Source organism: Ruditapes philippinarum, unplaced genomic scaffold (genome assembly GCF_026571515.1).
Source record: "Ruditapes philippinarum isolate M1 unplaced genomic scaffold, ASM2657151v2 ctg2392_1_1_1_1, whole genome shotgun sequence".
Classification (NCBI taxonomy): domain Eukaryota; kingdom Metazoa; phylum Mollusca; class Bivalvia; order Venerida; family Veneridae; genus Ruditapes; species Ruditapes philippinarum.
Genome location: NW_026866450.1, coordinates 10,674 through 28,254, shown reverse-complemented (window position 1 = coordinate 28,254; position 17,581 = coordinate 10,674). Strand labels below are relative to the sequence as shown.

The 17,581-nt window shown below is 33.4% G+C and overlaps 1 protein-coding gene across 1 annotated transcript; it reads left to right on the top strand.

Annotated features, from left to right (window-relative positions):
• Window positions 1-542: 542 nt before the first annotated feature.
• On the top strand, window positions 543-17,281 carry LOC132732513 (calpain-5-like). The gene is made up of 12 exons (XM_060718958.1): window positions 543-745; window positions 2,352-2,483; window positions 3,264-3,478; window positions 3,869-4,058; window positions 4,796-4,974; window positions 5,521-5,592; window positions 10,894-11,077; window positions 11,374-11,496; window positions 14,886-15,082; window positions 16,000-16,118; window positions 16,642-16,781; window positions 17,028-17,281. The coding sequence occupies exons 1-12, from the start codon at window positions 593-595 to the stop codon at window positions 17,208-17,210; spliced, it is 1,887 nt and encodes a 628-aa protein (XP_060574941.1). The 5' UTR covers window positions 543-592; the 3' UTR covers window positions 17,211-17,281.
• The last annotated feature ends 300 nt before the right edge of the window (window positions 17,282-17,581 follow it).

Sequence of the window (17,581 nt, the reverse complement as noted above, 5' to 3'; positions counted from 1 at the left end):
ATGATTTCCAGTGATCTTCAAAGTTTGTCACACAATATCATCACCGTCCGAATGCTACTTTCGTTTTCTGTTTAAATTCATAGAATTCTGTAGATTATAAATAGGACTATAACGTAACACAAGCAATAAATACAGTGTAACGTAATACAATGATTTCACACTCAGACAAAGATTTACGTTACACAACGTTACACCGTAACATCGTAACATAACGTATTACAACGTAACACACCATAAATACAGTGTTAATTTACACAACGTAACAAATACAATGAATCGTCACACACTAACAACATAACGAATACAATATAACATAACACAACGTTACAAACGCAATATAACGTAAACAATACAGTGTAAAGTAAAACACGTCACAAACACCAAATAATGTAACCATTACACAACGTTACCAATATATCTAAGTTCATTGACAACAACAGTCGACAGATAAAGATATGCAAAGGGGGGGGAGGGGGTATAGGCTCATAAAACTAGTGAAATGATTTTAGAAAATGTTTAAAATGGTTCTTTCAATTTACAGAAAGATGAACTGCACTTAGTAGGAATATAGGACAAATTTAACACATCAAAAATGCCGAAAAAATTCAATTACCAGAAATACTCTTCAATAAAAAGTGACTGCCTAAAGAAAAATGAACTTTTTGAGGATCCCGAATTTCCAGTCAACAGTAAATCTCTGTTTTTCAGCAGGGTTGAAAACGACATAGTATGGAAACGACCAGGGGTATGTTCGAAGAAAGTTATTTGATATATAATATAAATACATTTAAAATGAGTCAATTTTATAGAATTATATTAACAATCTGCTGCACCTGAGCATGTGTCGTATAAAATTTACTTTAATGTAAAGTGTACTTAAGGGATATAAGTTCCCTACTTATAAGTCAAGGGTACCATGAATTTATGATAATTATGCATAAAAAAAATTTATTCTGGCACCCCTGACTCATATTTTCATTGCGAATATAAGCAACTTGCATCTTAAAAGTAACCGATTCACCAGTTGGCATTAAATAATCGATTAATTAACTGGAAGGGCGGTTGGCATGACGTAAAATAACAAACAGGTATGACGTAACCGGTTTTTCAATTTTTGTAATGTAACAAAGTTATCATTTTGTATTACGTAACCAGTTAAAATCATAGCCATTAGATAAGTATATTTGTCGTACATACGTACATGTTGTAACAACTGTAACAATCGGTGTAAGACAAAACATTTTAAATACCATGTTGTTTTTTTTTAAATTAGTATGATGTACTAACCACTTTTAAAATTGGTTTCCAGTTCCTAATTTAAGGATTAGAATGGTAAACATTTAACCACTATCAGTTTATTCATGGATGTTAACTTTTTTTTTTGGGTAATAGGTCACTGGTTTATCAATAAGTATCATGTCACTGGCTTATTTAATTGGTCCGAGGTTACTTGTTTGTCAATAAGTATCATGTCACTATTTTATTAATTGGAATGAGGTCACTGGTTTATCAATAAATATCATGTCACTAACTTATTAATTGGAATGAGGTTACTGGTTTGCCAATAAGTATCATGTCACTATTTCATTAATTTGAATGACAATGAGGTAACTTGTTTGTCAGTAAATATAATGTCACTAGCTTATTTATTGGTATGAGAAAACTGGTTTGTCAATAGATATCATGTCACTAGCTTGTTAATGGAATGAGGTAACTGGTTTATCAATAAATTTCAAGTCACTAGCACATTAATTGGAATGAGAAAACTGATTTATAAATAAGTATCATGTTACTAGCTTATTAATTGGAATGAGGTTACTTCTTTGTCAATAAGTATCATGTCACCATCTTAAAAATTGTTTCTAAAGTACTGATTTGTCAATAAGTATCATGGCACTATTTTATAAATTGTTTATGAGGCAACTGTTAGTATCATGTTGACGCTTGATTGATTGGTATGGGATGACTGGTGTTTCATAATAGAGGGTCATGTCGCCATTGCATTAATTGAACTGAGGTTACCGGTTTATTCCTTTGTATCGTGTCACAATTTTACTAATTGCTATGAAGTAAACAGGTTTAAAATGGTATGGCTTTACCAGTTTGTAAATTGATATAAAGTTATCGATTCATTAATTGGTAAGACATTATCAATTCATCATTACTATTTAATACTTCTTAACATTTGTATAATTCATGATAAGCAACCGAACAAAGAACAGAAAAGTTTCAGTAAACCAAGTGATTCAGAATAAGGGAGTAAAAAGAAGTCAATATGACTATCGTATTTTAGAATAACACGTGAAAGTGATCAAATATCTAATGCCCATATACCGTATTTTGTTTATCAGGAACTTTGTATGGCACCAAAACTGGTTGTTGATAGTACGAATACAGATTTTCTCCACCAGGGGGAGTTTGGAAACCCGTGGTTTGTCACTGCGTGTGCTAGTCTTACCAAAGAGAGGACACTTTTCAACACAGTGAGGACTTTAATCTTGAATTTTCTTACTTATATATTACAATAACTTTTCTTTTTAGTAACTTTTACAAGGGCTTGCATTTGGTCCAGCAGTTTTTTTCCTTTTATTAAGTAATAAGTTTATTTATTTATTTTTCTTTTGGTGGGTTTTGCGTTGCATTAGCATAAATTTATATAACGACATTCTACCTTTACTGGCTGAAGAAGATCTCAGGTGCATCTCTGTGCACTATTTTAGGTACGATCGAGAACACGATGATAATCATTAGACTAAGCTTCTTCACATGTAAGAAATCAAAGTTCCTGTCGGTATTCGAACTTACAGTGGTGAGGGGCATTCGTTTTGAAGCCAATGGCCTAAACATTCGACCACGGATGCCTTTGGCTTTAAATACAAATAAAGTTATTTATTTCAAATAAGGATAAGTTTAAAATTCTTTTCAGTCCGATAGTTATGACATCTTTTACTTTACATTTTTTAAACTGTATTGAGTCCTTAATCAAGTGAGTTTCAAAATCAAGAATTCTGTGTGGAAAGGCAGACACGATATCAGCTAGCCACCGGCTCGCCTAGCGCTCTAATGTTAAGAGAGAAATTGTACTTCAAGACATATTTTATGTACGGACTCTCTTACACAACCCAACAAGAACGCTTCTTTCAGATGAAACTTGACGAAGACATATATAGTTTAACTAAAGACATTTCCTTTTTATAATTTGTCACATAGTTACTAGCCGTTTGCATCAATTTAATTATTCTCATAATTAATTAATCCTCAAGGTAGTACCAGATCTCAAGAACCAGGAATGGAAATATGACGAGAAATCGAAACCAACCTATGCTGGTATATTCAAATTCCATTTATGGAGGTATGGTGAATGGAAAAAAGTTGTCGTTGATGACAGATTACCGACAAAAAATGGAAGACTTGTGTTCTGCCATTCCAACTCAGGAAATGAATTCTGGAGCGCTTTGTTGGAGAAAGCGTATGCTAAGTACGGAAGAATAGGATCATATTTTCTTTCTTGTTTTATTTAACGAACTCAATACTTTAATTCTTTTTGGTCCTGAATAGTCCGTATTACAAGTTCGAAAGAAGCTCCGAAGAAAAAAATACACGACAGCACTTAAAACTGCCTGTGCAAAATAAAAGAGTGCGAGATTCAGATATTCAATTATTGACTTTTAATGAATTAAACACTAAACAGTTCCATAAAAATATGCTCCAATGTTTTCAAAATTATAATTAAAATAAAAAAAAATGATTTTTCACTTTTTGTTAAACTATTAACACCTCCCAAGACAAAAATGCAACCTATTCAAATTGAAACAGTCAGTAAAATTGTACAAAAATAGTCATGTGATCTGGAAAAAAATGATTTCAGATTGTACGGAGATTACGAGACTATGGGGTTTGGCCGAGCTTCTGATGCTTTGGTTGATTTTACCGGTGGCGTTGCTGAGAAACTGGTTTTGGCAAACTTTGAGGCAAATGATCCAAACAGTCAGCGTGACCTATTTAAAAAACTTAAAGATGCTATGGACGACAGAGCACTACTTAACTGCAATATCGTTGTATGAAACATTTCCAAATTATATATGCGTAAACAGCATTTTGTTGTTTAAAACAAACTTAGACTGCTAAGACCCATGCCACCATTGCTTAGCAAGATCAGGCACATCCGTACTGTCTGATCATGGCCATTATCACTATTCGCTATTTAGTCAGTATATACTTTATTTGTCATCTAATGAAAACACTTTTTATCTTATAAATTATTTGGGATACTTTTCAAAGAAAAACAAAATCGATAGTATATCAAACTCCGTTCATAGTAGCCTACTATTTTTATAATGCTTCAAAGAACCGCATGAAAATAGTCGTTACGTTATAAAGTGAATATAAATGAAGCAAAATGATGTTGAAGTTTCTATTTATTTAATACTGCTATGGATGAACAAAAACATACTTAGTGTCCAACTTTATTTGTCATCCAATGAAAACGCTGTACATGTATTTCTTAAAAATTATTTGTGTTCAATTTCATAAAAGATCAAAGGCAGCTATTTAGGTGAGGTAAATTTACGAGACAATATGATTACGGAACACACTCCTTCTTACTTGACAGCAGCTGTTTATATATAAACTTCATGATTATCCAATGAAAAGGGACATTACAAACGTTATGTAGTATATATAAAATATACACATTGTTTTTAATATGATATGACACAGTTATACATACATTAAATGAAAACAACTGGAAGCATATAATAGACGTTTTTATGTAGCATTTCTAATTTCTTTTCAGTGTAAAAAAGGGGACATTGACACAGCAACAAACCATGGTCTAATTTTAGGTCACGGCTACAATATAACTAACGTTGTAGACGTTAACATAAGGAGCAAAACAGGATATGCAACAATGTTTATGATCCGCCTAAGTAACCCATGGGGAACGCAAAAATGGTCTGGACCTTGGGCTGAACAGTAAGCGTTCGTGTTATATTCAGTGACAGTTATATCATTAGGAATTGTTTGAAAATGATAATTCAAATCTTAGTCCCTAAACTGTTTTATGATTTTAGTTTCTTTTTAAAAACAGGATCAAATAGTTATTATCACTAGATCTTACTTGTGGTTACGTATTTTCACCACTAGCGCATAGGAAGATTCAAAGATGAGAGACTACTTAATGAACTAATTCTTTTCTGAAAGATGTTTAATGATAGCCAGCAGTCATAATTCTTGCTCCACCACTACTATATAGATAGATGAGGGACCATTAAAGCTTCTTTACTTTCTTCTAAGGTATAATTTGGTTGTCTTTTATCGACATTTTCAAAGCATAATTGTTTTGTACTGGAAACACTTAATTCAAAAATAATATTTGGGCAATCGCAGGTTTTGTATGCGATTCAAATTAATTTGACTCCTTGCTAAACAGCATGATATTAATAGAATCGGCATATCCATAATAATATGTTCATTATAACATATTCATAATAAATTATTTTACTTTATTTTGTTTTATAGCACACAGGAATGGAATTCGTTAAGCTATGACGAAAGGTTAAAAATGCGTAATGAAAATGAAAGAGAATTCTGGTAAGATACATGAATGTTATGTTTGACATTACCTCCTTTCAAAAACATTCATGTATAGATTATTTATTTTTTATTTCATTATAATTAATGATACCTTTCTCATTTGATCCACCACCCCCCCCCCCCCCTGAATTTTTTTTAAAGGAAATGAAAGGTTAAAGGGAATATATGGATTTTAATCCAATTGGATTTTTAATTTTTCAATACTCCTTGTTGATTGTTAGTTAAAAGTGTGTAATAATGTCAACTTTCGTTGATGACTTTTAGCTGCTATAAAATTAAATCACATTAATTCTTTTATTTAGAATCCATTTTTTTGTATATTTTGAATGATGATTTTATTGCTCTAAGCTCTTTAAATTTAGTCAACATAATTGAAGTATTTATGACCAATGTATAAAAAAATTACCAATCCCGTTGGAATTGATGATATTTTGAAAGTAATATAATGAATTTTTATAATTTCGCCCCAACGGCATAAATCCGGGCGGTTTTGGAAAATGAGACAAAACATTGTTTTTGGGTATAAAAAGGGTAAAAGTTTTTTAGCTCATCTGTCACAAAGTGACAGAGTGAGCTTTTGTGATCGCTTTTCGTCCGGCGTCCGTCCGTCCGTCGTCCGTCCGTCATCCGTCGTCCGTAAACTTTTACTTTAAATGACATCTTCTCATAAACCGCTGAGCCAATTTCATCCAAACTTCACATGAATGTTCCTTTGGTGGTCACATTTAAAAATTGTTCAAAGAATTTAATTCCATGCAGAACTCTGGTTGCCATGGCAACCGATAGAAAAAACTTAAAATATCTTCTTTTAAAAAACCCAAAGAGGTAGAGCTTAGATATTTGGCATGAAACATCTTCTAGTGAGTGTCTATCAAGTTTGTTCAAATAAATCCTGGGGTCAAAATTGGCATTGATTTTCCCAATATGCATAAAGTAAAACTTAAAATCTACTTTTAAAGAACCCAAAGAGCTAGAGCTAAGATATTTAGCATGAAACATCTTCTAATGGGTGTCTACCAAGTTTGTTCAAATAAAAACCCTGGGGTCAAAATTGGCCCAGCGCCAGGAGGTCATTGATTTTCCCTACATGAATATAGAAAAAAACTTATAAAATCTTCTTTTAAAGAACCCAAAGAGCTAGAGCTAAGATATTTAACATGAAACATCTTCTAACGGGTGTCTACCAAGTTTGTTCAAATAAAAGCCATGGGGTCAAAATTGGCCCAGCCCCAGGGGGTCATTGATTTACCTATATGCATATAGTAAAAACTTATAAAATCTTCTTTTAAAGAACCCAAAGAGCTAGAGCTAAGATATTTAGCATGAAACATCTTCTGATGTGTGTCTACCAAGTTTGTTCAAATAAAAGCCCTGGGGTCAAAATTGGCCCCCAGGGGTCATTGATTTTCCGTATATGCATATAGTAAAAACTTATAAAATCTTCTTTTAAAGAACCCAAAGAGCTAGAGCTAAGATTAATCATGTAACATCTTCTAATGGGTGTCTACCAAATTTGTTCAAATAAGAGCCCTGGGATTTAAATTAGCCCTGTCCCGGGGGTCATTGATTTTCCTTATATGTGTAAATTAGTAAAAACTTTAAAAAAAATCTTCTTAGAAAAACCCAAATAGCTAGAGTTTAGATACTAAGCATGAAACATCTTCTAGTGAGTGTCTACAAAGTTTGTTCAAATAAAAGCCCTTAAGTATGAGATATTATCCACAGAAAACACATTCACGACATCTAATTTAGAAGGTCAGTTATTTAAATATGACACTAGCATTTATCATTTAGCTCATATATTCAAGTAGCGCGGTTCAGGACACTTAAATACAACGGTTGCGTGTATATGAAAGATCTTTTGTTAGAATCGAATGCATTATTCAGAGTCTTTTAAATTTGAAAGAAGCTCATGAATAAATTGTAAATGCAGAAATGCTCACGTTTATTTTTAATGCACAAATGCATCAAACTATTCGTAATTTACGGTTACTTATTAAGATTATATCAAATAGTTAAAAGTTGTTGATTATCGGTGAAAAATATTTTTTGTGAGTTCTTTGTTTTTACTCTTTTGTTTGCCCTACGCTGAATGCGCATGCTGCGTGAAAAAAACCTACATTCGTTTCTATGAAAATGTTATATTGTAAAAAGGTAGGTCTGCACGAAAAATAGAGTTAATGTCTTTATTCGTTTCAAAAAGAAGGTAAGGCAGCCCAAAGAATTGAGCTCATTTTAAGCTCGACTTTCTTTCTTTCTATATTTCGGTCGACGCTTTTGACAAGACGTTAAAGTAGACTAGAATAACTTTGACCTTCAGTCATAAATGATCTTGGATTTCAATTCAGCTTGCTTTTTTGCTGACTTTTGTGACTATAATTTTGTTATTTTTGAATGGGTTGTCTTCAAACTTTAACATGACAATAATCTTTCAGGATAGACATTCAAACCGGACAAACTTCGACGCTCACAAATAAATTATCCTAATATTAACAAGGGTGCCATAGTCACAAAATACGCCCGTTTACGAAAAAGCTTTAGATGGAGATGGGGGCATTATGGATAAGTGTTATCTAGCAAGCAAGTTTTTATTCTTGGCACTGTGTTGTTAAATGAACCTTAAAACAAATCAATAGGGAAGATATGCACAGAATGTGTGACCTTGACCTTGGTCGCAGGGACCTGAATTTTATGCACGGCACTCAGCCTCACAATGATGAACATTTGTGCCAAATTATATTGAAATCCCTATATGCATGTAGAAGTTTTGCTCCAGACAAGTGTTTTTCTATGAGCTCTAACTGTGACCTTCACCATTGACCTAGAGACTTGGTTTATGTGCAGGGCACTACGTCTCATGGTGGTGAACAATTCTATAAAAGTAACATTAAAATTCCTCCATGCATGTAGAAAATATGCTCCGGACAACATCTGGATATTTAATCATCTCCAGTGACCTTGACCTTGCAAATATTAACCTAAATTAAATGTGTAACACCTGTAGTCATGATAGTTACCATTTGTGCTACAATCCATCAATAAATGATGACTAAATGGTCCCTATAACCATCTTCAAATTTTTATCTGAACTTTGACCTCTATGTGTAACCTTGACTTTGGTCGCAGGGATCTGAATTTTGCATGCGACACTCAGCCTTACAATGGTGAACATTTGTGCCAAGTTATATTGAAAACCCCCTATGAATGTAGAAGTTTTGCTCCGGACAGGCGTTTTTCAATGAGCTCTAAGTGTGACCTTGACCTTTGACCTGGAGACCTGGATCATGCATGGAGCAAAACATATCATGGTGGTGAACATTTCCATAAAGTATTATAAAAATTCTTCCATACATGTAGGAGATATGCTCCAGACAAAATCTGGATATTTCACCATCTTTAGTGACCTTGACCTTGCATATATTGACCTAAAGTACATGTGTCACAGCCGTAGTCATTATAATGACCATTTGTGTTACAATCCCTCAATAAATGATGATTAAATCGTCCCTATACACATCTTCATATTTTTATCTTTTTTTAAACGAGCGTATAAAAAGTACATGTAATTTAATAACTAAAAAATTCTGATTTAAGATTTTATTCTAGGGAAATACATTTCATTACAATTCTTAATCTTTGAATGAGCTGAACTGATATTTACTTGAAAATTAAAATATAATTAAATTTCTATGAGAAATTATTTACATTTGATAAGGTAATTACTGTATGATCTTTATGAACAAATACCAAGTCTACAGAACACCATAGTTATCACAGTTAAGAATCTTGACCAATGAATGAAACATGTGTAAATAAATGTTACATTCTTTAGAACATACTCAAGTCCAAGAAAGAGGATTATTTCATGCCCTTTGATTAAATTCTATTTTTAGAATTGAAAGTGAAAAAAGATCAAAGGGGAGTAATTGTGTAAGTCATTTATGAACAAAGTAATAACTTTGTTGTCTCCCTTTGATTAAATTCTATTTACAAAATCTGGATATTTCATCATCTTTAGTGACCTTGACCTTGTATATATTGACCTAAATTATATGTATCACAGCCATAGTCTTGATAATGACCATTTGTCTTACAATCCCTCAATAAATGATGACTAAATGGTCCATATACACATCTTCATATTTTTATGTGAACTTTGACCTCTATGTGTGACCTTGACCTTGGCCGCAAGGACCTGAATCTTGCACGCGACACTCCGCCTCACAATGGTGAACATTTGTGCCAAGTAATATTGAAATCCCTCTATACATGTGGAAGTTTTTGCTCCGGACAAGCATTTTTCAATGAGCTCTAAGTGTGACCTTGACCTTTGACCTAGAGACCTGGTTCATGTGCGCGACACTGCTCCTCATAGTGGTGAACATTTATATGAAGTTTCATTAAAATCCCTCCATACATGTAGGAAATATGCTCCGGACAAAATTGGACGCCGCCCGCCCGCCCCGCCCGCCCGCCCGCCAGGGGCGTTCCCATAATACGTCCCGTTTTTCAAACGGGCGTATAAAAATCAAATTACCGGCGACAAGTTTATTATTAATGAATAGATTGACTTCATATTATAACACAACATCATGTTGGTCATGGCCTATAAGTTTATTAAATTCAACTTGACCTTGACGTATATGTATGTTTGACCTTGACGTCAAAGGTCAAATTATTTTATTTTCACTGATTATTGCTATAATTGACTGTAACTTGGTAATTAATAATTCATTACTTTCATACTTGGATAAAACAACATTTTTGAGAAGACCTTCTAAATGGTTAAACGACCTAACCTTGAGGTTTAAATGACCTTTAACGTTAAGGTCAAAGTATTTAATTTTGTTATCATAAGGATTTTATTCTTACGAGGGAAAATGAAAAATGAGACTAAACAGACATGTTGTTTGGATATGATATTGACCTTTAAATCACCCTTGACGTCAATTAATTGATTTTTTTTATTATTTTGTTATGATTTCTTTACTTCGTCATTTATTAATGGAAAGAATTCAGACTTGGACAACACAGCAAGTGTGAGTATACAGACATGTTAAAATTCATTTTTTTAATATTTGTTTAAATCGTTCATTTGTTTGTTTTAGGAAAAGTAAAAACAGTCGAGCGTTGTCCCCGACCGGCGGTGGCATGTTCTCTTTGTGAAAAATGTACATAGTTCATACAGAAAAAAAAGTTTCGAGATTTAAATGCAATGAAATCAATCTTTTATTTCTGGAAATAACATAAGCATAATAGTTTGGATACGAGTGATTTGCACGTACTTATGAATTACAGGATGAGACTTAATGACGTCATTAGCAATTTTACCAGTCTTGATATATTACACTTTGTGAACACCTCCATCTTCTCTCCGAAGAAAAGGTGGCAAGAGAGTGTGTTTCACGGAGAATGGAAAGCGAAGACAGGAACAAATGGTGGCAGTGACTGGAATTCCAGAACTTTCCTGAGTAATCCGCAGGTCAGATGTTCATGTGTTTAAACGTTATCACGATAAAGCGTGGCTATTATTATTTTTTCCCCATCATCATTTTTTTCAACACTTGATTTGCTATAGGTGAAAAGTACGTTATCATTGTGTCAGCAAGATCATATTAGTAAGCTAAACAAACCTATGCCTTTGTTTTGCATTTGAATAAATAAGGACAGTTCTCAAATTTTATAATAAGACTTAATATTGATATAATGAATATTTATTAAACCATGTCGATAATTAAAACAATAAGCTACACAAAAATGTTATGATTTACATTCTAGTATGTGTTTGATATAACGGCAGTGAACGATGAGATTTTGGTTTCCCTGGAACAGCATGATATCAACAAATCTCGATTACATCGTGGTATTAAACTCGACGAGATTGGATTTCAAGTGATGAAGGTACAAAGAAAAATAAGTAAAAATCTTCTAATAAATTGATTATAAAATATATCACAATATCATAAATCATAAACGAAGACTACAGAAAAGGAAATGTTTTGACAAATTTTCAGTAGCTACAAATCCAATAAATGAAAAGAAAAGTCACACGTACTTTTAAACCAGGTTTTCAACGAAAAATGGTTATTGTAATGCTGAAGTCGGTGGGCGGGCAGGCGGTCATCAACTTTTTGTCTCTCAGCTCAATGACCTGAATTTGCTTTTGCCTATTGACACCAAACTTAGTATGTGCGTAGCTTATATCAAGACGCTACTTGGAATTGCTGGCCAAATTTGTTTGATCGCGGTCAAGGTTACTGTTGCTAAAATATAAATTAAGTTTTTGCTCAATAAAACCGGTTAAAAACTTAGTATGTGGGTAGCTTATATAAAGATGCTAATTGGGATTACTACCCACGTGACTTTGATTAAGGTCAAGGTAACTGTTGCTAAAAATAGAAATTCAGTTTCCATATCATAACTTAAGTTAACTGTGACTTTTTTACAGCAAATTTGGTGTGGGGCTAGCTTTTATCAAGAAGCAACTCGGGATTGTTATCAAGGTGTCTGTGAACAATTTGAGTTTGCAAAGATCTATACACACATATTTAGTCATCGTCGGATACCCACGGCCGAACCATTAGCATTTATCAGCCGTGGGATTTTTAGCCGATATTCAGTCGATTAGAGGTGTGTCAAAGGCAGCTATTTCATTGGCTGCCTTACGATTTCATGAGGCGATTAAAACCAATTAAAACGCTCGTTCTGTACGACGCTCGGTATTACAGACACTATTGCGACAACCATATACGACGTGAATAGTTCAACATCGAAAACATTAAACGATTTACAGCAAGAAAGTATAGATTATTTACTTTTACAGCCTGATATTTTCCTTTCTGATTGATATCTGTTTGCAGAAGAACTGATTTGGCGATAGGTTTTTGCCATTGATTTTAGCAAGACACGTTCAACAGTTTTTAGGGGGCAGGGGACCTAAAAATGAAAAATTTTGTATTTCAGTGTTACTAGAAACACAATTCCAAATATTTCAAAATCTGTTTCACAGGCAGATAACCAGTTGCACAGCATTATTCAATAATATATGACATACATTGAAGAAAATAATAATTTGCATGCATTGCTCCTTCAAAAAATGACTGACAGAAATTTATATCTATATTATTATTTATATCTATATATTATTTTATATCTTTATATCATTATATATCATAACCTCTGATCCCCTTTCAAAATTCCATTTTATTTAGTTCCGCCCATTGTTTTCTTGTTTAGGGCATACGCTTTTTTTTACTTGGGGACCATACGCCGCTTTTCATGGAATGGCACGGAAGTGTCACATTGAAGGTTCCATGATAACCGCCGTATGAACACATCTGCGGATGTTTTTAAATTCAAAATTTTACTACTTCATGTTTAAATGTTGAATTCTGCTTAAGCCGGCGCTAGGGGGCGTGGACGGTAACTTGCACTTTCCAGTACCGTCCATGAATAGGTTCAATCAAACCGAGCCTGCAACATTTTCAATTTTGGCGTGTTGGGCTTTCTTTAGGGATTCTGTATTTATCTATTTTATGTACATTTTTAACAATTAAAAGTGCTCAATTGTGCATTATTATGTCAATTTGCACAACATAAAACTGTTAAATCTGGATAAATGTGCACATTCTGTGAAGTACAGTGTTTGCCAAAATTCCAAATTTTTATTACCTCCCTTGACTTGACAGTCTACTTACTCTACATAACTTGATAAATCCTACCAATCACTTCAAATTTTGACTAACAAATGTAGAAGGAATGTTTATGGGCACATTTGGGTCAATTCCAACACATTTTATAAATTTGAAAATTTCCTTAAGGGGGCAGAGGACCTAAAAATGAAAATTTTGTATTTCAGTGTGACCAGAAACACAATTCCAAATATTTCAAAATCTGTTTCACAGGCAGATAACCAGTTGCACAGCATTATTCAATAATATATGACATACATTGAAGAAAATAATAATTTGCATGCATTGCTCCTTCAGAAAATGACTGACAGAAATTTATATTTACCCCCACCCAGCCAAAATCACACCTAAAATATGCCAATATAGGCAATCTTCATGAAGGTGCAGCATACTCCAGAATCCGCCCGATTCCTTTAAAAATATCAGTAACACGCAGTGCAAGCTATGGCATTTTCAGAAATGACAAATAAAGTGTCTGTCATACGTTTAGATTTTTCACAAAATTTATCTGAAATTTCTTACTTGTTTGGTGCCAACTGTCAAAGCTTGATTTTTAACTTTTTCACCTCCATTCGGAGAGTCAGAAATACATACAAAGCTATCAAAATGCTTAGTTTCGGGTAAAAACCCAAAAATATATCTCATTTCCTACACACAAACAAGAAAGAATTACAATGACAGAGAAATATCAGAAGTTATCAGTACCTTCAAAACACAATGTCCGAGTTATTAAAAAATTTGACCGTGGCAATTATTCGAATATGTCCCCTGCCCCCTTAACCGTGGGCGCTGCCATTTTGTTTCTTATTGTTTTTTTACCTCCGCTGTTGAAGATTATAGATTTGATAAACGCGATGTCATTGGTAGATATTTTACGCACCTGTTGCCGTATATCGACGCAAATCGATTCATTTTACCAACGGTTGATTGCATGTTATGTAACATGTTAATCAATCGTGGGTATCCGACGTTGATATTTAGTATGTGGGTAGCTTATATCAAAACGCAAAATTGGATTGCTACTCAGGTGCCTATTAACAAGGTCAAGGTCACTATTGATTAAAAAAGAAATTTAGTGTTCACATAATAACTTGAGTTTGCTTTGACCTATGCACACAAAACTACTGTGTGGATAGCTTTTATCAAGATGTAGCCTGGAACTGCTAATAGGATATCTTGGAGCAAACTCGAGGTCACTTGCTTACAATAGAATTTTCAGCTTCTTCTCATTAACTTCAGTACACTTTGACCAATTTATAATTCGCTTGATATGTGTGAAGCTTCCATAAAAATACAGCCTGACATTGCTACTCAGGTATCTGATATAAATTCATTTACATTATTTTTAACTACTGAAACCAAATAAAAGCATCATGTTTACTTCACTGCCATAATTCATTCCCAAATCCTGTCACATCAATAATTGGTGGTTGAAACCTGGTTTTCGTCGCTATGCGACGCGTCTTGTCTCTTTTAAACTGTATTTAAATTTGAGCAGAAATCTCCAAATTCGTTTTTTGCAAAGCATGTTTGATGCTAGTATATAAAATATTTATACGTTTGTTTAAGGAATTTATATGTTTTAATACAACGCGACAGGTGGAAGAAAACCGGAAATACAGAATCCATATCAATGGAGACCAGATGTTCAAATCCGATTATGTAAGGTCAAGAAGTGTTTTCGGGTCCGTCGAGTTGAAGAAGGGACGTTATGTGCTTTTCCCGACGACAAAAGACGCAGGGGACACCGGATCATTTATGGTGCGACTCTACACGCCAAACTCAGCATCTAGCAGGTAAAATTTTTATTTACTTCGTTCGGTTTGCTTATCAAAACAAAAATGTTTTATTCCAGCGATGTCTATTATATTTATCCTAAGAATATTATATCCATTTGTAGAACAGTAACTGCGAAAAAAAAAACGCAAATAGAGACGTGCTTTCGCAAATTTTGCTTAAAGCAGCTCGAGTTGAAAGGTAATCACTCCAAGGCAGTAGAGGGAAGTCGTCTATATTTTGTATAAACCACGGATTTCGCCACAGAAAATGCGTTTTTGGCTTGATTTAGTGGTAAATATTAACATCGTCTGCAAATGTCATCAAATACGTTACAATTTATTGCCAATTTAACAGAAAGTATTCAATTTGCAGAAAAAAAGCAAATACTACTCTAAAGCCAGACATATTCAGCTTCATTAAATTGTTTAGTTAAGAAAAATAGATAAAGTTATGATGGAGAAATAAGTTGAATCATTACCTCGGGTGAACTCGACGTACACCTTTTAATTTTGTTTTCGATGTATTTAAGAGGCTATTTCCGGTGAACGCGGTACAACATAGGTTCGCAGACGTACCTTTACGTTTTAGGGTCGCTTTGTTTTGAAAATTGATGTAGTTTTTCAATAACTTGTACAATGAATTATCAAAGATACAGATTATAAGGTCAGGTGTGGACGGATGGATGGAATTGTACTTGAAGAAAAAAAATAAACATAAGGGTTTTTTTCGAATGATTCTATTTTGACAGAATTATAAAATTGTTCACATAATTCGTTATTATTGAAGTAGACAAAGGCTATGAAGGGGGAAGTCTACTTTGTTCCTTTTGGGCCAGCGAGGTTTTTTTTAACTAAAACCGCGAATCATGACTACGATGGTGCAATAATAGGTAATGTTTTTATTTATATATCAGTAATATTCTTTTCTATCACAGGGAGCTTAAAGAAGAATGTCCTACGGCGTCATTCATCGGTGGAACCCCAGTACAGGTGTCTACAATAACAATAAAACGTGCTACTGGTCTTGAACTTCCCGCAGGTTCTTCAGTCGAAAGTAAGAATTGTTTATAAGTTTTCACTCATTCGAAAAATGGAAACGTTGGAAAACATAATAAATCAAAATATATGTACCGCAATTTTTAAAGGAAAAAACTTATTCTATAAATACATAATTTTTTTCATTGAATAAACGGAAAAACATGTTTCATTGCAGTGAAAAAGAATTCTAAACTGTGAAAATACAGAAAATGAAAACACGCAGTTAATTTCATCAATATGTCTGAATATTTCATTTTAAAGTATATTATGAACTTGTTTAAGTGCAGTCAAAATCAATAAAAAAATCTATCAATAATATCTTTGATTGACAAAAAGGAAACAAACAAGGATGTGGTATCCAGAGTGCCTGTTTACCGGTCTGTTTGTTGCGAGAGAAGATAGAGGTAAGGACAAAATGCACCACCGTGCAATACCTAAAAACAGATAGAATAAACGTTTGACTTCAATCAGTAATTACAAATGGCTGCATTTGTTGAATGAACATACTTTATTTTTTATAATGTGCCTTTATCATCTAGCTATCGATGCTTACGTCAAGATTCTATGCGAGGGAGAGAAAATCGTCTCAGACAAACAGTTGGATACTGACAGACCAAAGTGGAATATAAAAGCAACATTTTACCGAAAACATCCTGACACCGATCCCATCATTGTTGAGGTATGTGTAATGTTGTTGGTAGCACCCTACCTAGAAAATCTTTGAATGAATAAGTACAAATGTTGTCAGAGGGAAAATATGCAAATGAGTAATTGCAAATGTTGTCAGAGAGAAAATCTGCAAACGAATAATTTTAAATGTTGTCAGAGAGAAAATAAAAAATAGAAACTTTGCAAATGAATAATTATAAAATCGTAAAATTATGTGATTGTTTGCTAAATGTGTGCTTTTTGTCTATTACCTCAGGTTTGGAACAGTAACATGTTAATAGATGACTTCATGGGTGTGGCGAGAATACTGGAACCTGGTAACGAAGAAGGGGAAAGAATCAAATGTGATTTATTTGGAAGGAGGAACGAAAAAGACACCATTCAACCAGGGAATCTTCATGTTTTCATAAAATCCAGTAACGATCTGGCTTATTTGTAACTGACTTCTTGTAATCAATGAACTGTAAACATTGTGATTGGTGTAACGTGGCAATAGCAAAATTATATAATAATGTTGCAGGAGTGTAATAAAGCCATTTAATAAAATAAAAATGAGTTTACACTAGACAATATTACACTAGTGTAATAACATTTTGACGTGACGTCATTTGCGCTATAGACATAGCGTTAAAGCGTGCTAATATTAGCGTTACACTATAGACGCGTCAAATAAAAATGACACTTATTAACAGTTTACCGTTCTTATTTTATATAATTATGTGATAAAAAGAATACTATATTCGTGTAGATTTAATACTAAATTTATCGAACTCGTTCATTAAAACAATATTATGCTCACCAAAGGCTCGC